Source organism: Nannobrachium achirus, assembly GCF_963921795.1.
Source record: "Nannobrachium achirus genome assembly, chromosome: 11".
In the NCBI taxonomy this organism is placed as follows: Eukaryota; Metazoa; Chordata; class Actinopteri; order Myctophiformes; family Myctophidae; genus Nannobrachium; species Nannobrachium achirus.
In genome coordinates this window covers 15,240,905-15,265,520 of record NC_137820.1, presented here as the reverse complement: position 1 = coordinate 15,265,520, position 24,616 = coordinate 15,240,905, and the positions used below count along the sequence as shown (strand labels likewise).

The 24,616-nt window shown below is 43.3% G+C and overlaps 1 protein-coding gene across 1 annotated transcript in view; it reads right to left on the bottom strand.

The window, feature by feature from the left end:
* LOC308294849 (voltage-dependent calcium channel subunit alpha-2/delta-1) overlaps positions 1-24,616 on the bottom strand; it is a gene marked incomplete at both ends in the record, with an annotated part of 206,923 nt that overhangs the window by 120,221 nt on the left and 62,086 nt on the right. The window contains 3 exons of the mRNA XM_080737735.1: positions 14,139-14,268; positions 17,986-18,021; positions 19,562-19,621. Of these exons, the coding sequence (XP_080593861.1) occupies positions 14,139-14,268; positions 17,986-18,021; positions 19,562-19,621 (226 nt within the window). The remainder of the gene's footprint in view (positions 1-14,138; positions 14,269-17,985; positions 18,022-19,561; positions 19,622-24,616) is intronic.

Genomic DNA, 24,616 nt, shown 5'->3' with positions numbered 1-24,616 from the left:
CACGACAGTTTTGTCGGTTCATGGCTTCTCGGAGGACAAGGTCCCCCGAATTAAGCCCCTCGGTTCGCTAGTTGCGGGCAGAGGTGCGGCTTTAGAGGAAGTCATGATAGCCCATAGGGCTTATATACACTCGGGGGCGGTGCCCTCGTTTTGTGATTGACAGCCCTTCCGACAAATGACATTTCTCGTACGGGAGGATATGAGTTTTACTCTGTTGCACCGCCAGATGGCGCTGATATCCCATAGGGGGACCTTGTCCTCCGGTATTAAATAAACAGGGTTCCGTTCGGAACCTATACGTTTAGTGGGGCCGTTTTAGCCCAAGGAATTTATTTCGTACAAAACAAATGCTTGCAATGGATTCAGCATCATGAAAAACCCCTAGGTTGACCCCTCACATGCTACTTAAAGCAGATCTATTTTTTGTATTTTTTTCCTGTAAAGTAAAGTTAGTGGAACACAAACACAAATCAGTTTTTTTATGAGGTTTCCCCCGGGAGTTGAATTTCAACCTTTTAGTACATATTATTACACACCTTTAGAAACACATTGGTGAAGAAATCTCTTGGTAACGATTTACTTCGGAGATTGGTCAAATATCTTATAAAATCCCCTTATTAACCTTATCTTCATATAATTGGTCCTCTCCTCACTAATACTCATTTTAAGTTGGAACCCTTTCTGTCTACTTGCTCTGTGTCTCAGAGGTGTGGAATGGTGTCAATTTCAGTATGCTAATTGCTAACTTCCCAGAAAGAGAAAGGCTATAGTTTCTATTAGCTTGGAATCCCCATTGATTATGTCACAGGCAGGCTTCTGAACTATTGAGACACCGAACGAGTAGACAGAAATGGTGCAATGTTAGAATAAGTATTAATGAGGACCAATTATATGAAGATAGGTTGATAATGGGTGAAGTGGTTTTCATGATCTGGCGGATTGACAGAGTGCGATGACCTTTTGAGAGAGAGAAAAAAAACATTTACCAACGGAGAGGAGATGTGCGATGATAATAATTGCACAAAGTATAATGTGCAAGCATAATGAAAATGTAGACATAATTAAAATGTCTGTTATATTGCCAGGCATACATTATGATGATCTGTTTTTAACCATTTTTAAATTGGGGCAGGTGTTCCCATAATGGAATTGCCTTCATGCAAATCCGTTAGTCTAACATTTCATTTAATCAAACCAACCGCAATAACGAGTTGAGATAATTATGTTATGCAGAAATGTCCCCCCAAAAAAGAAGGATTTAAAGGGATACTTCACTTTAAAAAAAAACTTTGGTCATTTTATCATCTAATCAGGCTTTTATGAACACCCTGGACAGATTTTCATTTGCTTAATTCAATATTTAGATATTTGATGTAAATGTTATCAGGCCCTCCTCCTCCAGGGCCCCTCCCCATACACACCCATTGTAACTTCAAACTCTGGTGACTCATACTGTCCTCCTAATACAGGCCGTGTTTTTTCGATAACTTTTTTCATTTATTTTTACGCTCACGTATTAGGACAGGAGTCACCAGACAAAATTATGGGTGTTTTTAATGAACCTATCATGGCTAAAGTGGAGTTTGAAGTTGCAATGGGTGTGTGTATGGGGAGGGGCCCTGGAGGAGGAGGGCCTGGTAACATTTACATCATATATCTAAATATTGAATCAAGCAAATTAAAATCTGTCCAGGGTGTTCATAAAAGCCTGATTAGACGATAAAATGTCCAAACGTTTTTTTGAAAGTGGAATATCCCTTTAAAGATTAGATGGGCGCTGACCTTGTTCAGACACGACCCAAATTGGTTCTCATCCCAGATTTGCACGGCGTGCTTCGCTCAGGACGTTTTATTTGTTCTTCAAGATGAATTTTTCTCAAAGTGAACCTCGCCCTAAGCTGCGCTACATATTGCATATATGAATTCTCATCTGCGAAGAAGCCTTGAACCAAGGTAAGGGATAAACACAATTCCATTCAATCATATTACCTCTCTTTCTCCCCGTATCCTATGATTTCACTCTCATACACACACATGCGAGTGCCTCCGAACACACACACCCAGTCTCATTCAGACTAATGTGGTCTTTTTGTCATCTTAATATCACCACTCTGCTGTGTCCTACACAGGTCGCACGCATGCACACACACACACACACACACACACACACACACACACACACACACACACACACACACACACACACACACACACACACACACACACACACACACACACACACACACACACACACACACACACACACACACACACACACACACACAGTAGGTTCTTCCACTGAGGGTTCCATAAACTTGCCTCCCACTTGCCCGGAAAATCCAATTTTCCCCTCTGGAGCTGAGCATGGGCTATTCCTGGAACCTTTATAGGGTCCAGATCAAATTGGAGCCCTGAAACCTCCATAACATATGAATCTGCTGTCTTTCTCTTTACACGGTCTGCCATGCAGGCGTACGCACGTTCATATCTGCGTGTTACGCACGCACACACACACACAATAGGGATGGGACGATAAGCGAGATTATCGTTTATCGTGACAAAAACACTCATGATAATCGTATCGTGGGGATTTAATTTATTGTGATATTGTCCTCCGTCATGCACTGGGATCAATTCACCTTTTATTTGCCGAGCTGCATTTAAACCCTCTATTGGTAAAATGTTCTTATACGTAATTGATACAGTCTTTTTTCACTCTCTACCAAATCCCTTTGCCAAAAAATAGCCGGTCTACAAGCTCACAACGTGTCGCGTTGCGAAGCATTGTGAGCTTGTAGATATGATATTTTTTGGCAAATGTTCCGCCCCAGGATAATGGATGTTTGGGATATTTTGATTATCGCGATAATATTGTAAATCGCGATTTCTTTTGGTCACAAATAATCGTGATATGAAATGTTCATATCGTCCCATCCCTAATACACATGCACACGCAGTCGCACACACGTGCACAGTCGCACACGCACACACTGAGGTCAGACTCTGGCGGTGACTTGGTCCCAGCAGCTGACCGAACCCATGCATACTCATTACAGCCAGGCAACCAATAAACTGCATTCTTTACAGGGAGGGTGGGAGGAGTCAGGGCAACCAGCCAACATTATGAGAGCTAGCCGCCGCTCTCTGGGTCAAAACTCTCATTATATGAAGCCATTTGCATTTTGAACACGTGACACGTGACATGTGTGCCTCTCTGGGGTCAGAGGAGAGGTGAGCGGTGTAAGGCTTGGGCCAGAAGGTATCTCAGCAGTAGTGGAGCGGCGTAGCTCTTGAAACATGTCAAATCGTTCAATTTTGCGATACAAGCGCCAAACATGGTAGATATGTTGATTGATATATTAGAAACAAATCTGGATATCGGGCCATCAAAAATTTTGATTTTTCAAAATGGCCACTGGCGGTTTGTTAAACCTTCCTAAATCACCCTCTAGGAGCGACAGTTTTAGTGATAGGAAGCTGAAATGTTGCATGCTGTGTGTGCATGTTCATGTTAATTGGTTAAAAGGGGGTGTGGCAATGGGAGTGGCCTATCATAAAAAGGTGCATAACTTTGATATAGATGCACAGATTTGCACAAAATGTTGTAGAAAGGTTGGTCACGACCCAAATAACATCTGAGTAACTGTTCACACCATCTTCCAAAAAGGGGGTTTGTCATTAGGACCAGTGTAATACCAGTGTAGTACCAGTACAAAACCAGAAGCTCCCTGTGGTCCAAACACCCAGAGGTCGTAGCGGCACGGGGCAGGGTGGAGGAAGCATGGCTTGGCTTTGCATGTGCGCCTACTGTGGAGAGACGTGGGATACTGAACGAGGCCAAACAGCTTCTCTTCAGTACCTATTATAACATCAAGGGGGAGGAACTGATGGAGAGGGTGCAGAGAGTCCAGGCAGCGCATGGTGAGAGGCAGTATCCTCATTCAGTATCCCACGTCTCTCCACAGTAGGCGCACATGCAAAGCCAAGCCATGCTTCCTCCACCCTGCCCCGTGCCGCTACGACCTCTGGGTGTTTGGACCACAGGGAGCTTCTGGTTTTGTACTGGTACTACACTGGTATTACACTGGTCCTAATGACAAACCCCTTTTTTGGAAGATGGTGTGAACAGTTACTCAGATGTTATTTGGGTCGTGACCAACCTTTCTACAACATTTTGTGCAAATCTGTGCATCTATATCAAAGTTATGCACCTTTTTATGATAGGCCACTCCCATTGCCACACCCCCTTTTAATCAATTGACATGAACATGCACACACAGCATGCAACATTTCAGCTTCCTATCACTAAAACTGTCGCTCCTAGAGGGTGATTTAGGAAGGTTTAACAAACCGCTAGTGGCCATTTTGAAAAATCAAAATTTATGATGGCCCGATATCCAGATTTGTTTCTAATATATCAATCAACATATCTACCAAGTTTGGCGCTTGTATCGCAAAATTGAACGATTTTATAGCCACGCCGCCCTACTACAGTCCAAAAGGTTACTCTAGAAGAGTCCTTCCATCCTACTGACTGCTGACGCAACGCACCGCAGGCTTATGACATAATAATTAACCACTTTGTTGTCTCGTCTGATTGGATGTAATTTGTAACCCACCCTGAAAATGTATGTTCAGTTTTCCTAAAGAGGAGAGCCCCCCATTGGAATAGAGAGCTTTAACCTTTTAAAGAGGTGGTGCCATGATTTTTCCCCCCTCTAAAACATGATTATCAGGTATTATGATTATACTAGGAGGAAGATTTTTTTCCAAAAAAGTATACAGAAAGAGTTAAAATTGTGTTTTTATGTGGCCACACCCCCAGTTCATTAAGTATGCATGGATGTCATGGTGGGTGGTGACCCAGCTGAAGTTAGCCACACCCCACAGTGTTGGGTGAATGGTAATTAGGGGAGGAGTTGATTCTGTGATGTAAAAGTATCTATGTTTTTTAACTGACACTTTTGACCACAAGGTGGCAGCCTCCAAGAGAAAACAAACAAATACCAAGAGAATACATAATTGCTCATAAAAACCACACCAGGGGGTCCAATGATGTACTTTCAACCTCCTAGACACATGAAAAACAGAAAAAGTACAAAACTATGGCACCACCTCTTTAACAAAATGCGGTACAGCACCTTTAAGAACTATAATACAAAATGTTTTGACATTATTTTTTTTAAATCTTCATGTACTAGCTGATCTGAGCTTGTACTGTAGATCAGCTATCTCCCTCTCTCTCTCTCACACACACACACGCACACGCGCGCACACACACACACACACACACACACACACACACACACACACACACACACACACACACACACACACACACACACACACACACACACACACACACACACACACACACACACACACACACATAAAGAAAAACAGGATTTCTTTTAGGCAGGGTCAGGCTAACCATTGGTTAGCCAATAGCTGTCAGAAAGCCTCGGAGGAAATCAAATGATACAAAACCAGGGAAGGTAAATAGCAGCAAAGGATGATGAAACCGTCAGAAAGATTTATGACAAGGGGACATCTACTCAAACGGAACTGAAAATGTTAGTGTTTCTTTCTGCAACAGTGCTATAGTACATGACTGGTGCATAACATCTTGAAAAGCTGTAGACACGGTGACAAGACCCAGGATCAATCGACACCATCTGCTGTACTTAATCACACATAATGTATGCATTAATCATATCGCTACAGTATCCGCTAGATATCATCATTGTCGAGTGGAAACCTCGTATCTCCAAGTTTCAAATGTGTACGTTCTTTCGCAAAGTAAAGCCCTGCTTCATCAGACAAGGCCGTCACACAAAAGTAGTGAAAACAGCAGATCTACAAGCACACAACGCCTCGCACCTGTGTGCTTGTAGATCGGCTGTTTTCACTGGTCTAAATCATTTTTGAGCGGTGGTCACAACGCTCCTATACGTGGCCGTGTGTGTGGGTATGCGTGTCTGTAGCCTGCAGTAACCTTTTCTGACCACACATGTTAAGGGAGGGGCGCTGTTGTTCAGACTCACATTCACACACACACACACACACACGCACGCACGCACACGCACACACACACACACACACACACACACACACACACACACACACACACACACACACACACACACACACACACACACACACAGCCTCCACCACTCAGTTCACACGAGTGTGATTTTTTAAATGATAAATAAAGCATAGCGTAAGTTTATGCAGGGCATGGGAGTCAAGTCGCCGCCAGTCTGAGTGTCAGTTGTCAGTCAGCTCTGTTCTCATACCTCATTAACATATCTGCTGGTCATTATGTCACATGACTGCCATACTCCAATCAGAGCTCTCAATCAGTAGGGAAGGCTCCTTTAAATAGAGCTTGCTTTCCCTACCAATGCTTGGTTCCGAAGCTTCGGAATCATTTGCTGCTTGCTGCTGCGGCTGCTCTACTCTCTGGTTCTGCTCGAAAGCTTGGTGATACCATATGGTTCTGCTTTAGATACTGCTTACTGCCGTGCTGCTTCAATAGCAATGCTAGCCTGCTTTTATATCTGTTGCTATCACTATGCTACTGCTAACAGTATTATGCCTAATGTTAACTACAGCTATCATGATGCACTACTTCATTAGTTCTCATTTACGTGTTTACTACTACTCATAACTTGAACAAGGTCTCATCTAAAATATATTACTAGCATGCTTGCTTCTCAGAAGAGAAAACATTTCAACAGTATAGCATATGCTAACAGTGGTAGTAGTGGAAGCTTCAAATTGTTTGTAGCAACATAAGCTAACAGCATGCTTTGCTCTACAGTGCACCCCGAACCATGATGGCATTGGCTGTGATTTGTGCTGCCTAGAACAGTATGTGAACTGTTGTTCCTGCCCAGCTTCCAGTGCTGTTTGTCTCCAGCAGATGCCACACTGGGTTTCTTAAATCTTTAATCGCAGGGCTACACTCTGCAAACACCAGCTAGTTCGGCAGCTAATCCAACATGTTGGCCGGTGTGGCCATACTCCCTTCAGATGCATGGCTCCATGCAGGGATTCCCATCCTGCTTAAACAGGTGTAGCCTATGCTATTATTGATATCATGCATGGATGATATTCTGATGCTATTGCTCACTTCTAATATATGCCTCTTTTCCCAACATTGCTGCTAATCATATACTAATGCTACTTTTACTCTGCAGGCAGGTTGGAACTACTGAGTATATTTGTGTATTAAGATTAATGCTTTGCTCATTCAGGAATCATGTCAAGTGTTTACAGGAGTAGCACTGCCCCTTAAGGGCAGAGCATAAGGGGAGGTGGCTGCGTCTGGGCCTGTTTGGCCATGCAGAAGCTGAGTCCGAGTGTTTGTTGGGGACCTGTCCTTGAGGAGTGGTTCAGCTAGTATTCGGTAAGAGTCTTGAATCAAATATTGATGCTTAGATAATTCAGTGGTACAGCATTTCAAGATGTTAGAAGTTTTATGGAGGGGGTTTAAATGTTTAATGGTTAACATATGCCTTTCATGGGTGTAAGAACTTGTTACCATGAGAGAGATTGTCATGTGCTACAGTTGAATTAGTCCATATTCAACTAACTGCCACTACTTGGAGTAAAGTAGGTGAGATTGCGGCATTCAAGCGAGGATCAAACACGCTCACTCTCACACTTGCTTAAGTATGGAAATGAAGGTTCTTGCACAGGTGATTATTTGGCTTTATAAACACCATAGTTAATGTCCTATGTGGTGGAATGGTGGAAAGTTGATAAGGGAGGTTGTTAAATGGGCAATGCATCATGGGTAGTGTAGTCTATGTACTGCTACCATACACATTCACACTGTTCTCAGTCTAGCAGTGTTGCCAGGTCTGCCCATTATAAGCAACTCGGTCTTGTTTCCCCATAACTTCTAGTTGTGGGTTGTTTTGTTCGGGCTTGTTCTGAAGTAAAGTTGCTTATTTGGCTTGCTTTCAACATCCTTCCAACATGCTTCCTGTTAGAATCAGCCTAGTCTGTGTGCAGAGTGGGTTAATTCCCTTTTTGAGCCACATGAGGTCAAGCAGCTACTGTGTGTGTAGTGTGGGGAGAGTTGAAGACTTGTTAGAAGGTTGCATGGGAAAGTACAGTTGCATGATGGTACAGTTCTACTAAAAGGAGATCCTAGGAAGCTCTCCCTATTTACTCAGGAACCTTGAGAGAGAGGTTTGAGTGAGGGATATTCCAGCATGGTGAGAGGCTTGTTCACTGCTAAATGCTAATGTTAGCGCATTTGGAACCTTTGAGTTGTATAGAGTAAGAGGATACATTCCAGCATGGGGAGAGGCTTGTTCACTGCTAAATGCTAATGTTAGCGCATTTGGAACCTTTGAGTTGTATGGAGTAAGAGGATACATTCCAGCATGGGGAGAGGCTTGTTCACTGCTAAATGCTAATGTTAGAGGCTAATGTTAGTAACTCGGGGGTTGTCATGGGCTCATGCTACAACGCTATCATGGGAACACTGGAATGGCCATGTGAAAAGCTTGTTCACTGCTAAATGCTTATGTTAGCGGCTAATGCTAGTAACACTCAGGGGTGCCATTGTCTTATGCTACAACGCTAGCATGGTAACACTGAAGTGGCCATGTGAAATGGATAAACTTGAGTTGATTATTGTATCTATGCACAGCCAGTACATGCTGAACGTTGTTCGGAACAGCGTTAAACACTTGTTCTGTAATTTTGCACACGGTGAAAAAAAAAAAAAAAATATATATATATATATATATATATATATATATATATATATATATATATATATATATATATATATATATATATATATATATATATATATATATATATATATATTTACTGCATAGGCTGGCTGCTGCTTCGATTCTGCCATTTTGCTGTATGCTCAACTTATGCTCATGCTAAAGCTGCTACATGTCTGTTGCTAACATCATGTTTAATTTCCAGGCTTCTGCCATTTTGCTGTATGCTCAACTTATGCTCATGCTAAAGCTGCTACATGTTTGTTGCTAACATCATGTTTCATTTCCAGGCTTCTGCCATTTTGCTGTATGCTCAACTTATGCTCATGCTAAAGCTGCTACATGTCTGTTGCTAACATCATGTTTCATTTCCAGGCTTCTGCCATTTTGCTGTATGCTCAACTTATGCTCATGCTAAAGCTGCTACATGTCTGTTGCTAACATCATGTTTCATTTCCAGGCTTCTGCCATTTTGCTGTATGCTCAACTTATGCTCATGCTAAAGCTGCTACATGTCTGTTGCTAACATCATGTTTCATTTCCAGGCTTCTTTCTTTATCAGTTGTGCTGCTATGCTACAATGATCACATAATCGTGCTAATGGCTCTTGTTGCTGCTGCTTCAGTCAGATACTATCATGTGTCCTAGAATTTCAGCTATTGCTAGCTCCACTCAACCTGCTGCTGCTAGCATAACTGCTAATAATTACAGCTAATGCTACTGCTAGTTAATGCTAACATCATGTTTATCATTACAGTGGCATGCCCACTGCTACGGCATCAGGTTTTATCATTGCAGCTTCATGCTAAAGCTGCTTCATGTTCCGCTAAATCGTGTTTTTCTATATAGCTTCTTGCTGAGGCTGCTACATGTCTGCTGCGAACATCATGTTTATCTTTTCAGCTTCGTGCTGGAGCTGCTGCATGGCTGCTGCTACAGCATGTCATTGCAGCGTTGTGCTGCAGCTTCTGTGTGTTTTCTGCTAACATGTTTATCTTTATAGTTTCGTCCACTACTGTATAATGCCATGAGGCCAGTCAGGAGTCGGTTGGCACTGCAGAGGGCATTGCTACTACAGCTTCAGCTAACGCTACTTCTGCTGCAACCATGAGCCTGCCTGCCTGTACTCCTGCACGCCTGCCTGCCCACCTGCTGCACGCCTGCCCGCCTGCTGGCCCGCCTGCTTGCACGCTACAGATTCAGCAGACAGGGGAGTGGCTGCCTGCCTGTTTCATGAGCGACATCGATGTGTCGCGATGATCGAGGATTCTGGATCGAGGATACTCACCTGGACCTCCTCCCGAAGCCATGAAAGGCAGGTCATTCGTTAATCAAACTGCATCTTCATCTAAAGGCATAATTATATGGCTGATAAGTCAGATGTATTATATAGATTGCGTGGTTGTGGATGATAATAATAATTATAATAATGATGATCGTTGCAACAAGTCTCAAGATGATTCTAAGTATATTTCAGCAGCACCTTATGCTTGTATGAGTTCATTAATATTCACCCGGGTGGTGCATCAAGGCAATCCAGACTACGTTCTCAAACTAATACTTCTTTCTATCCTCTGTCATGGTATCTGCCTGGCGTCCTCTGGCGAGGCAAGCTGTATCGGACCTTGGAAGGATGGCTACCAGAGATGCTTCCTGCAGCATCGAGGATGGCTCCACACCTGTACATCTCTCTATGCATACAACCGGGCTGGCTCCAACTTGGAAGTTATGGACGCTGATCCTCAGCAGCTATGAATGTTACTCGCCAGGAAGGAGGTCATTCTTGTTGCTCAAAAGCATGAGCGGCATTAAGTGAGGAGACGGTCGGCTAATTAATTGCTCAAAGGTGGTTGGCACGGTTATCACAGCTGTTAATATCAACTTCCAATTGCAGGGTCACGTCTACCTACAGTAGCATGGTGGGTAACCTCAAACAGCTCGCTCCCCCTTTAAGGGATGGGGCACAACTCGGCAAGCGTAGCTGATTCACTCTTCTTCGCAGTGTAGGATGGCTTAAGACCAACTGCTTAATACAATTTGGTTCTGCGTTAGAACCGCTCGCACACACAGCACAGCAAGCGTAGCTGACCCACTTTATACACTAATGGTAGGATGGCCTTTTCTTAATTTAAGAACTGCTTCTTAACGGAATAATTATTTCAAAGGTCGGCAGCGTCGCTTCGCTGCCTCTCTTAGCTATTTCATTTCACTAATCATAGAATGGTCTCTCTTTTAAGATGCAGCATGTATCTTTTAGCATAAAATAAATTTGTCAACGCAGAGATCGCAGCTAGCTGCTGCTACACATAGTTACTGCTAAGCTTAGGATGGCTTCTCATGGTTCAAGACTCTGCAGTCTTTTACTTTTAATCATGTAGAAGTCTGCAGTGGCGCTCTGCTGCTACACATAACCAGAGTCTGACTGACACGGGTTTTATGTGGCGTTGGGTTCCGTGTTTTGGGGGGTTTTAAAGCGCTCTCTGGTTGGCCGAGCCCTGCCAAGACAGAGAGCAAGCTCATTAGTTTTGGGGGGTATTGCTGCGTTCCCTGATTTTGCTTAGCATGCTCAGAAATGCATGCACAAAATTCAGGGAGCATCTCCGATCGCGGAGCCCTTCAAACGCCAAGTTTAACTGTATTCCATTTATGCAATAAATGGTTAAATATCCTTGCCAATATCTTGCCGAGTCTATCTGTTCATTATGTTATTAATTGTTATATTCTTGACGTGAATGTTCCTGCCTAAAATAAAGCATAGCGTAAGTTTATGCAGGGCATGGGAGTCAAGTCGCCGCCAGTCTGAGTGTCAGTTGTCAGTCAGCTCTGTTCTCATACCTCATTAACATATCTGCTGGTCATTATGTCACATGACTGCCATACTCCAATCAGAGCTCTCAATCAGTAGGGAAGGCTCCTTTAAATAGAGCTTGCTTTCCCTACCAATGCTTGGTTCCGAAGCTTCGGAATCATTTGCTGCTTGCTTCCTCCTCCACCCCAGCCTCCACCTTTGCATGATCACTCTGGCTAAGCTCAAATACTTGTGATTGTCTGATTAAGTTACATGTCAATGTGGTTAAGCAAGTACTGTGATCTTGTCTAAGTTTCATGTCATGTTGTTAAGCTCATACTGTGATTTTGTCTAAGTTCATGTCAATGTTGTTAAGCTCAATACTGTGATTTGACTATGTTACATGTCACGGTTATTGCTATTTGCTATTCTATCCCTATGGGGGGTATTGCTGCGTTCCCTGATTTTGCTTAGCATGCTCAGAAATGCATGCACAAAATTCAGGGAGCATCTCCGATCGCGGAGCCCTTCAAACGCCAAGTTTAACTGTATTCCATTTATGCAATAAATGGTTAAATATCCTTGCCAATATCTTGCCGAGTCTATCTGTTCATTATGTTATTAATTGTTATATTCTTGACGTGAATGTTCCTGCCTAAAATGCAAAACAAACGGTTTTGGACATACAAGGTTTTCTCCCGACAACGACGATATATTTATTTCTACTTACTGGAAGGAGGTTGTGAACAAACATTCTTGTTTATTACTTGGGAGTTGGGAATAAGGATATGGATATATGGAATATGGATTCGGATATACTGTAGCCTATATATTTGTCTGTGTACATATGCACGTCATGTTTATGGCACACGTTTGCTGTACTCTAGCTAGTTTTAAAGGAGCTATAGTCAACTTTTTCTTGAAAAAATAAAAATAAAAAATTACCACAAAAAGCGTAAAATAATTATAAAATAATCATTTTGGCCATTTTCAGGCTTTGTTTACATCCCTTATCAATCCATATAAAAGAATAGAAGAGGGTTATAAACAAAGTCAGCCTGACAATGGCCAAAATGATTATTTTATCATTATCTTACGCTTTTTGTGGTCATTTTAGAATTGAAACACATATATGAAGCTTAATCTTTTTTATACAATATTTTCGTCATTATTTTTATTTTAGTGTCCGTTTTTCAAGAAAAAGTTGACTATAGCTCCTTTAACTCTTTTACTGCTTCGGACGTTCCCGTTCGCCCCAATTTTGACCCTAGCTCGCTGCCAATACGAACGATAATAATGGAGTCCCAAATCACTTCCTGGCTGTTTTCTGTGGATCTGATCTAGAAATGCATTTCTACGCTCTGAATGGACGGCATGCGGAGCGGCCCAATTCACATTCATTCTTTGCATAAGGCTGCCCTCTGCCGCCAGCTTGGCTAAAGTACACATATAATAGGTCCAATGAATTCTATAACATCGCAAAGGTAAGCTGCTTTTTGCTGGCACCAGCCCCAATAAATAAATAATAAATCTGGCAGTAACTGTTAACTTTATCTGATTGTATGAATTTTCTTCCACTTTTTTTTTTCCACTCACATAGACAGGTTGGCATTTCCACTTGAAAGAAATTGTTCATCAAACCTTGGGTGCATTCGGGAGGAATTTCAAAATGCCACTTTTTCTTCCTGGTTATGTACGTGTTGGAGGTTGTCTGAGACGGAAGGCTGAGTGCCCACATCAATCCATTCCAGTTAGAGCATCCTGCTGCCCATCCACACCGCAAGGACACGCTGCGGAGCCCAGGGACTTATGCAGTCCAGGGACAAATCTTATTATACTGTAGCACTTGTTTTTTTATTTTTTTCGTCCAGGATTTGACCGGGGCAAATTGGCCAGGAACACATTCACCAAACAACATCTTATAATGGCGCGTGTGTGTCAGCTTGTATCCATGGTTACTGCCACAGCTTTGTGCTCGCGCGACTATGTGAGCACGCGTGCAAGTGTGTGCATGTGTCCTTATTATGCACTTGTTTTTGAGGCAGGTGTGTGTGTGTGTGTGTGTGTGTGTGTGTGTGTGTGTGTGTGTGTGTGTGTGTGTGTGTGTGTGTCTGTGTGTGTGTGTGTGTGTGTGTGTGTGTGTGTGTGTGTGTGTGTGTGTGTGTGTGTGTGTGTGTGTGTACACAAGTGAATGCAAGGACCGCAGCATGAATACATGGGAGCATATCGTCACTGTTGGGCAGAAACCTTGTATCTCCAAGTTTCAAGTGTGTATGTTTTTTTTTTGCAAAGTAAAGCCCTACTTCATCATAGAAGACCGTCGCACAAAAGTAGTGAAAACAGCCAATCTACAAGCACACAGTGTGTGCTTGTAGATCGGCTGTTTTCACTAGTTTAGTTAATGTTTTAAATAATAAATATAAAACGAACGGTTTTGGATATACAAGGTTTCCACCCGACAACGACGATATCTGTGTGTGTGTGTGTGTGTGTGTGTGTGTGTGTGTGTGTGTGTGTGTGTGTGTGTGTGTGTGTGTGTGTGTGTGTGTGTGTGTGTGTGTGCGTGCGTGCGCGTGAGTGTGCATTGCACTCACAGCCGTCATAGATGTCGGTGGGGATGTGAACGGCCGTTTGGTTGTGATCGGCCAGCCGCTTGAATAAATGGTCCAGTTTAAAGTCTGGCCGGACCCTGTTCTTTCTCCCCTCGGTCTCATTTATATCCAGCTGGAGTGGAAGGAATGAAACAAAAGAGGAGGCATGTTACAGCTGTAAAACAACAAAAGCAAAAATAAACCTTTTGACTGTTGGCCAAAGCATGATGAGTGAGGCAGCATGGACACTCCGTTTAAAAACCATGACCCTCACACAATGACATTCCAGAGATGCACGCCTGCCACGGTTAGGGCTGTCACAATTATTACATAATCGTCTAATCGCGATTATTTGACATAATCGCGATTATTTTTCATAATAGTCATAATCGTTTCCATGTTGAAAAATGTTTATATATATATATTTTTTTTAAGTCAAAACTAGTGGAAATAGCAGATCTACAAGCTCACAACGCGTCGCATCGCGACGCGTTGTGAGCTTGTAGATCGGCTATTTCCACTATCAATGTTCATTTTCAAGTATAAAGTTCTCAAATATGTCAGTAATTTCTTTGTATATTTAGTTTAGGTGTCATATCTACCGTGTGCAACTTCAAAGCCTAAAAGCCAAACAGAAATGTAATTGTCAATGACAAAAACACAATTAAATCGTTAATCGCAATTATTTGAGCGACAATTAATCATCATGTAAAATGTCATATCGTGACAGCCCTAGCCACGGTTTTACGCCACACTTTCATCTTTGTTTCCCACATTTTCTGAGCTTGGAGCTTTTGTAAGAAAATCCGACAGGGACATCAAATCTGCGCTTGATAACATCATTAACTCTTTGAGTGCCAGCGCCCTCTAGGGGCCAAAGAATGCCAGCGCATCTCTCATAGGCGAGCGCTTTAGCTTCCAGGACTTCACCTTCCAGGACCTGACGTGCTCACGTTCATGCACGGCATGGAAATGTCCCGGATGAAGATGCTAACAGAATGGCTATTCCCATTTTGTCATCTAAAAGATCATTTTTGGGCGATTTCGCCGTAAATAAACCTCGCGCCGCTTTCCTAAAACACAAAAAAGAGATATAAGCCTTTAAAGATGCGGTCTTTCATTGGATTAGGCGGAGATTGGCGATTGCGTTCGCAAATTACGGCCGGCCGGGACGTTGTTAGCTTTCGGCTAGTAGCTAGAAAAATCAGGCCAGGCTTCAGAAGGCCTCTTATCATTTTATTCATTTAATTAAAAAAAGCCGAACTACTTCGGGATCGGCACACTCGTGTACTCATCGGAAGCGGCGCCGAACATCGGGTGAACATTGGGGAGCTCAAAAATGTATTTTAAACCATTTTTAATGGAATATATCGTCGGACAGAGTAGAACGGCTAGCTGGCTAGCGGCTAGCGAGCCAGGACCACCCACGACTCTACAAGCAGCTCGGGGTAAGTGAATTAATAAAAAAAAGATTGTATTGGATTGAAATAAAGCCGAACTAGTTCGGGATCGGCACCAGATGAGTTAAGTGTCGTTTTTGCCCATGCAAAAATGGATGGAGGCACTCCCATTGTCTTACTGTGCCCCCCAGTGTTAGATTTATTCTTTCAAAAAATGCACATTCACCAGTTGTGCATCAATGAGAGGACTACGAAACCTGGGGAATTCATGGAGAGAGGCAGGATGGGGTATGGAGGAGAGAAAGCAAATGGGGAGGGGAGTAGAGAGACAGAGACAGGGGAAAGGGAGAGTAAAGCGAAGAAGGAGGGAGGGAGAGGGGAAAGACAGTGGGAGAGCGAGAGAGAGAGGCAAACGCTTGCTTCCTAATAAAGCAACCGTGTAGCTAGCTCATACATCTCATCTGTCAATTAGAGGAGAAACATGGCAGAAACCTCTTCACCTGCGAGAGGAGCGGGAGGAGGGGAGACAGAGAGCGGGGAGAAGCTGAATGAGGAAGAAAAGCCAGTCTAGGTAGACTAGAAGAGGAGGCAGAGGGAGTTCAGTGAGAATAAAAAAGTACGGAGACATGAATGCAGTGAATAGGAGACAGTGGTTCTCAAACATTTGCATGTCAAGGACCCCAAATTGATATATATATTTGGCTGTGGACCGCCATCTTAAATGTCTTAATGCCAGAGACCGCCAGAGAAGATTTATGTTCAAAATGTTCAGAACTATTCCAATTCTAACATATCTACAAGATCACGCTAGTACTGTAGATTGACGATCTACAAGCCGTAGCTCGTCTATACTCCAATAATCTGCATCTGCATTGTCAAATGGCCAAAGTATATACCGTTTTCCTGAGCACACCCCTATAGAGAGCGCCTTCGCCATTGCTGCGGAGTAGACAGCAGCCAGTGGTGAAGTAGAAGTACAATTTTTGAAAATGGGAAATAGCCTACTCAAGTAAAGTTCAAATACTCAAAAAGTAGTATAAGTAAATGTTGGCTACTAGTTACTTTACACTACTGTTTACACCACAGCGATGGTGGCAGCAGGGTAGCACTCAGGAAAACAGTCTACATCAGGGGTCTTCAATGTTTTCAGGCCAAGGACCCCTTAGTTGAGAGACAGATGAAGCAGGGACCCCCACAGCCTGTTACCGGTAATAGATTCCACTAGCCCTTACCCGTTCAAAGATATGAGCTCCGAAATGATGTGCAGTGTGTGGATTATGGGATGTGCACTGTGCACACAGTATATGAGGGATGGAAAGTAACTTTAACTGGTGCTTGCATGCTAATATGTAGGAGCATCAATGTAAGAAATACCCGTTCCATTTAACGGCTACAGAGATACTGTGTACCGATCTGCATGATTTTGGACAACATCTGTAACAGGGCCAGAACCAACCCCCCCCCCCCCCCCCCCCCCCCGCCCGCCCGCCCGCCTGCCCGCCTGCACACACACACACTCCCCCCCCCCCCCCGTGTGTGTGTGTGTGGGTTTGTGTGTGATTGTGCATGGCCTGAACAACAGCGCCCCTCCCTTAACATGTGTGGTCACAAAAGGTACTGTAGGCTAAATAGATATAGATACACCATAAAAATGCAATTATACAGCATACGATTTGTGAAAGTGACAAACGGGCTTCACAGTTATGTCAGGTGTGTTCATATGCTGATGGTGATGCGATTTCAGATCAATTGCTCCAGCCACTGAGGAGAAACGCGGTTTCAGACAGACAGACACTCAGACAGACAGACAGACATTCGGAAAATTATATGTTAGATATACCGTAGTTTCATCCCTTGACAGCACAATCATCAATGTATTTTGGATTCATGTTAATGTGTGTTTTCAAATATCTAACCACTTGAACAGTCAATAATTTATAAACTTGACCTTTCACTCTGTAATTAGTCTGCTCTTTTTCCCCTCTACACCAAACCACTTTCCCGAAAATAGCCAATCTACAAGCTCACAACGCCGAGGCGTTGCTATTTTTGCTATCTGCTATTTTTGGCTAAAGTTATCAGAATATGGACGCTAGGGTTCAAGTGGTTAATATAAAAAAGGGGAGTTTCTATCACACAAAGATTTGGAGGACCCCCTGTCGTAACTCTGAGGACCTCCTAGGGGTCCCGGACCCACTGTCCCTTGGTCTATATAATAGGTTTACTGTAAAGTGGTAAAGATTGATTCTGATCCTACAGTATATTAACTCATTTTTGCTGGGGATCCCATGAAACACCACCTTGAGAACCACTGGAGAAGGAGAGAGCGGTGAATGGGGAGCTAAAGAGAGGCGGGAGCACAATATAGACCCCATTAAAAGCCGGGTGACCTCTGTGCTCGCGGGCCTTAAAGTGGAAGGGAAATGGACGGAAGGAGAGAAGACACTCACATTGTCCTTGGCGTTGAAGTAGGGGAGGTCGCCATCCTGTAAGCAGGGCACACGGAAGCACAGTACCAATTAGTAAATGGCATTTAAGTATTGTGCAGCAAAAGAGACAGAGAAGATGGTTGCTATTCATGTCATTTTCTAAGGCAGTGGTTCTCAACCTTTTCAGGACAGGACCCCCCAAATAATCATATTTTAACCGGGGACCCCCCACCCCACCCTGATGAGCACTAAGAGTTGAGGCATTACATTTTGTATAACATGGTTCTATTATGAAAATAGCAGATCTACATGCTCACAACGCCGCGAGGCGTTGTGAGCATGTAGATCGTCTGTTTTCACAATTTCTGCTTCTAATATTTGATAATTTGGCCAATGTTTAATTTGTCATAATAAGAGGTAAAACAAATACTTAAATTGTCACTTTGGAAATGTGCAGATACCCTCTATAAACTTAAACTTTGTTGGTTTGTTTACTGTCGAGTGAGAAAACAATGTTGCACATTAAGTTAATCATCTGGGGACCCCCCAAAATAATTTGGGGACCCCCTGGGGGTCCCCGACCCACAGGTTGAGAACCACTGTTCTAAGGTAGAAATCCAACACTCCAACTGGAATATTCCTATTGCGACGTAAAGGATTAATGGATTGTTAAGCCTTAGCCGTACGTACGCGTTTCTCAAACGTGTGCCGCTTACAATCACACATACTGCTTTCCCCTTCTGGCATTGTTTTCTTTGCTCCTACAGCCATTTAAACATGTTTAATGTACTGTAAGCCGCATCATAGTAGACAGCAAATATGCCCTAGCTCTGCAGCAGACGTTTTGTCTGTCTGTTGCTCTTAAAGGGGCAAATTGTTACAGATGGGTGGTTTAACATGTCATGAATAACAAGAGATCTTAACTATCTGTGCTCTAATCCCAGTTTATGACCTACAGACACAACCGAACTTAACGTAGTGTTTCAAGGTGTTTCATTAGTGATTAGGCAGAAATGTTGCGTATATGTGTGTGTGCGTGCGTGTGTGTGCTTGTGTGTGCTTGTGTGTGCGTGTGCGTGTGTGTGTGAGGGCGCACGCGCGTGTGTGTGCGCGTGTGTGTGTGCGTGCGTGCGTTTTTGTAAATGGTCCCATTTGGGGACTAAAAACATGTTAGCACAGTCACATTCAGGGGACCTCCCTACTTTGTGGGGACAAAATAGTAGGTCCCCACAAGGGTTAGGGTTAGGTTTAGGGTTAGGGGTTAGGTTTAGGGATAGAGGTAAAGGTAAGGCCACAGAAAATGAATGGAAGTCTATGTAATGTCCCCAAAAGGGACCATTTACAAAACTGTGTGTGTGTGTGTGTGTGTGTGTGTGTGTGTGTGTGTGTGTGTGTGTGTGTGTGTGTGTGTGTGTGTGTGTGTGCGTGTGCGTGCGTGTGTGTGCTTGTGTGTGTGCGTGTGTGCGTGTGTGCGCGTGTGTGTGTGTGTGTGTGTGTGTGTGTGCGCGAGTACTGTATGCATGTGTACGTGCATGAAGGTGTGCATGAGGGTGCGTGCGTGCGTGCATTTGCGTGCGTGCGTTTGCGTGTGCATCACCTCAAACTCGTCTTTCCATTGATGCTTCATCTGGAAGTTCTCGGCAGCTGTGGCCAGTTTCTGGGTGGGGTTGGCATGCGGGAGAGAAACATGGCGGGGAGTTTAGAGTAGAAAAAACAACGCACAAAAAACCTTGTCTGCAGTCTAAGCCTAATTATAGACAGCCTGGGGCAGACGAGCATAAGCTGAAAGAGATAAAAACCGAGCAGACCAAAACAAGTGTCAGGTGTATAGCATCCGCGACACAAAGGGATGATTATTGTCTCGCTCGCTGAATTCAAAACCACATGGTCCTCATCACAGTGATAGCACACTGTCCATTTAAAGCCTCATTGTGCCATCATTAGGTCGCAATGAAAAGGTTGTACCACACAGGCAGTGGTGTAAAGTAACTCCGTAGATTTACTTAAGTACTGTACTTAATTACAGTTTTGAGTTATTTGCACTTTACTTTAGTATTTCCAATTTCCAGCACTTTTACTTCTACTCCACTACGTCTCGGATCCAAATATTGTACTTTTTTACTCCACTACATTTATTTGAAAACTTTAGTTACTAGTTACTTTGCAGATATACATTATAATATTACAAAACATAAATGAACCACTTTAGCACTATTTTATACCTGGGCTATTTGAAAATAGCCAAAATAGCCAAGCTCACAACGCATCGCGTTGTGAGCTTGTAGATCGGCTATTTTCAAACATTTTATACTTATACTCTACTTTAAGTACATTTTGGTGCCAACACTTTCATACTTTTACTCAAGTACATTTTGAATTCCAGACTTTTACTTGTAATGGAGTATTTCTACATTGAAGTATTGATACTTTTACTTAAAGGGGAAGACCACCCATTTTCAATATTGAACTATGTCATTAATATAACTTAGAAGAGTTGTGTGGAAATAGAAAAAAAGTCCTCCTCCCCCCCCCCCCCCCCTTCTGTGTTGCCTAGAACTGGAGGATTGATTTTGGGGTTTGTATTGTAAAGTACAATGTGTGATGTCATCAAGTTGTACTTTACATTACAAACCCCAAAATCAAATCCTCCAGTTCTAGGCAACACAGAAGAACTTGTTTTTATTTCCACACAACTCCTCTAAGGTATATTAATGAAATAGTTCAATATTGAAAATGGGTGGTCTTCCCCTTTAAGTAAAATATTTGAGTATGTTTTCCACCACTGACCACAGGCATAACAATTACAGTGTATGTGTCTGTGTTTGAGAGACAGACAGACAGACAGACAGACAGACAGACAGACAGACAGACAGACAGACAGACAGACAGACAGACAGACAGACAGACAGACAGAGAGTGACAGAGCGAGAGGGGGGAGTAAGATGGGTAGATAATTAAAGGAGTGGTAGGGAAAAGAGAGAGGGGGGAGATACTCAGAGAAAGAAAGGTGAAGGAGAGAGGGAGAGGTAGAATTCTGAAACGGCTAGTTCCATTCCTTGATTCTGATTGGCTGGTTTCCCTTTAATTGCTGTGGTATATGAGACTATAATCCACACCTTGAATCAGTTTATATCAAACCCAGGTGCGTTATTTCTTTCCATAGTGTTCCACAGTGCACCAATTATCTGCACCTGTGTTGTTGGCAAAAAAGCTGGGAACTACTTTCTTGTAGCTGGAAACTACTTTCTTGCAGGCCTTGTAGTGAATTATTAGTGAAATAAAACAGTTTGAATTGGTACATGTCTAAGATTGTTGATGATATGATGACATTGTAACCGTTTTAGAAAAGCGATAAGCCACGCGAGGCATGTGGTTACCTGTATTTTATAACGGCTGAGAGGGTTGGAGACACTCGGCTTCGCCTCGTGACTCACCATGCCTCTCAGCCGTTATAAAATACCAGGTAACCACATGCCTCGCGTGGCTTATTGCTTCATTAAGAAATAGAAAAGGGAGAGTAAAAATGAAAGAGAGAGAAAAGGTGTGGGGGATTGATGGAGAGGGAAGGACACAGCGAGCAGTAGACAGAGCAGCTGAATAAAGTCAAGAGGGAGAGAGGATTACAAGCTTCTCACAAGCCGTCAGTCAAATGGAAACACAGCTCTCAACCTTGCACAATTATAGACCTCGGTTCCCCCTCCACACCCACATGCTGTAAGTACAGAGAGAGACCAGGCAACGTTTCCCCCTCAGGCCTCACCTCCCTGTTGGTTTGTGAACCTAGCAACCATGTATACCTGTAAAAAGTCCAGTTCACGATTTGACGGACCGCACAAAATTAGTCTAGGATGTGAGCGTTTGAAAGGACAAAATGAGGAAAACAAAGAAAAAGGCAGATAACAGGCTTTTTTAGATAATAATAAGCTACAAGGCTATCTACTGTACAAGGGGTACATTAGCCAAAATATGAGCTTTTTTGTATTTCTTTTTGGCAACGGTCATACTGTATGCATACTGTATGAGCTGTTTGAACTTGTAAGATGTGTCATTGATTGATTCCCCAAAAATAAGGAACAAAGTGTGTCAGTTAGCACTATACCTCATGGTTCCACCTCATATAGTCTCAATAGAATATAGCCTCCCAAAAAGTACCGCCCCCTTCTCAAGGGGGCCCAATAGGAAATGGGCCCTGGTGTGACCTCATACCAGTCCTCATTTCAGGAGAGAACCGTTCGGACACACTCACTCAGAAAATCACTGAAATGAAAGGCAAGGCTTAGAGTTGAATGTTTTTTTTTGGGGGGGGGGGGGGGGGGGGGGCTGGAAGAGACACTGGGAAGACCAAAAAAAAAAAAAAGTGAAATTCATGGTGGGGCCCCTTTAAATGAGTCTGTCTTTTCGTTTCCCAATAAGGGTCGATTCTGTATTTCAGACGGATTGGTAACCGTGCTCAGAAAGAACCTTTGTTCCATAGCCAGACAGTAAATGTGTGGTAAAACCTTTGTTAATCCCCGCTGAGGCAGCTCGGGTCTGACTCCATCTTGAAGGAAACCCACCTGTGTGTCTTCTGTCACACTGCAAGGTTAGTTTACCTCTGCCTCCCAGCTACCTCCCCTGCACAGCAGGGAGGTACTATATTAGATCAGACATGACAGAGGTGGTGTCACTTTGCAGTCTCCTACCGGCACAAGATGTCTGAGATAGTTATTGTCTCTCACATAAAGAGGAGACAACATCACCTTTTTCTTGCAGGTTTTCTTTTTTTTTTTTTTACAATTTGGGCATTTGTATTCAGGGAACACAATTAGCCTGAGATGACACATTCATTATAAGAATTGGGTTTATTATTTTGTTTATAGTATTATGTGTCTATGTGCTGTCTATTCTCATATCCAACTGTCTAATAGTCTTCTATAAATACCCTGTGCTCTAGCCACACACACACACACACACACACACACACACGCACGCACGCACGCACGCACGCACGCACGCACGCACGCACGCACACACACACACACACACACAGCACACACAGCAGACAGCACAAAACAAATATCATAAAGCAATCTCAGACTGACTACAGTCATCAAAGATAATTTCAACATTCAGTCAATGCATTAAGTCAATTCATTCAGTCAATTCATCACTCATCAGTGGACTCCAGAATATCAAACATATAATAATTACACCCCCCCCCCCCCTCCCCTCCCCCCCCCCTAAAAGACAGACACACACAGAGCACCGAGGTAGCTGAAGCTCTTGTTGTCCACATCAAACCGCTTGAACCAGCCAGCCATGAACAGTCGCTCCCTTTAATATTAGACACTATAAGATCGGGTGCCAAAACTGCCAATACGAGCATATTTCTTTCAATGATTTCTCAGAAATTTTGACAAGACAGCTAGCGCTCAGCACACTCCCTCCTCCTACCTATTAGATTTAGCCAAACAATGAGTGACATTTGTCATTGATTATGACGTCTAATCCTGAATTGTCCGAAGTGTCTGAGAACTTCCTACACAACGGGGGAAACGCTCATTTGATGGCCGTATTTCGTCACTGTCGGGCAGAAACCTCGTATCTCCAAGTTTCGAATGTGTACGTTCTTTTTCGTAAAGTAAAGCCCTGCTTTATCACACAAGACTGTCGCACGAAACAAGTAAAAATAGCAGATCAGCCATTTTCACAATTTTAAATCCTTTTCAAAACGAACGGTTTGGGACATACACGCTTTCCATCCGACAACAACGATTTAGGCGAAATGGCAACAGAAGATTTAAGACTGTAATAATAGATACCTACAGGGAGGAGCAGAAGGTAACTGGTCATGTTCGCGGGAAAGGTCAAGTGTGCGGGGTCCCGTCATTGAGGGAATGTCGAATGTCACCTAATGTCAATGTAATGTCACGTCATGTAATGTCACATCATCAGACTCTAATGTCACAGGGGTTCAAGCAGTCAGGCATAAATCCAAACCACCTTTCATAACCCGCCTAGGGCTGCAGGTACATTATGTATGGAGAGAGCGTTACAGGCAGAGGCGTCAATTGGGTATGGTAAGGTATGGCAGCTGCCATACCTTGGTTACACAGGGGGAAAATACATTCATCCTGCCTGATGCTAAGGTATGGCAACATGACTGGTGTCTTGCACGCGCGCCTCCGACACCAGTCATGTTGCCATACCTTAGCTTTTGCTGAACTGACGCCACTGCTTACAGGGTGGCACATGCAAGAGCACACGGATTGGTTATGCACACAGACACGCACACACACACACACACACACACACACACACACACACACACACACACACACACACACACACACACACACACACACACACACACACACACACACACACACACACACACACACACACACACACACACACACACACACACACACACACACACACACATGGCAATGATTGTGAATATGTATGGATATATCTTCCCGGGTTCAATATTAAACCATTAGTATCCTCCAAAGGCCCTGTTAAACCAAGCTGACATCAGCAGAAGTGCCATCTTTGAGCGCCTACGACTCTACGTGATCGTCCTTAGTTTCTGCCATTCGGCCATTACTGGTGGCCATTCACCCGATGAGTCGGTGAGTGGGAGTGAGCTCTCTGTTTAGACTGTTCAGCC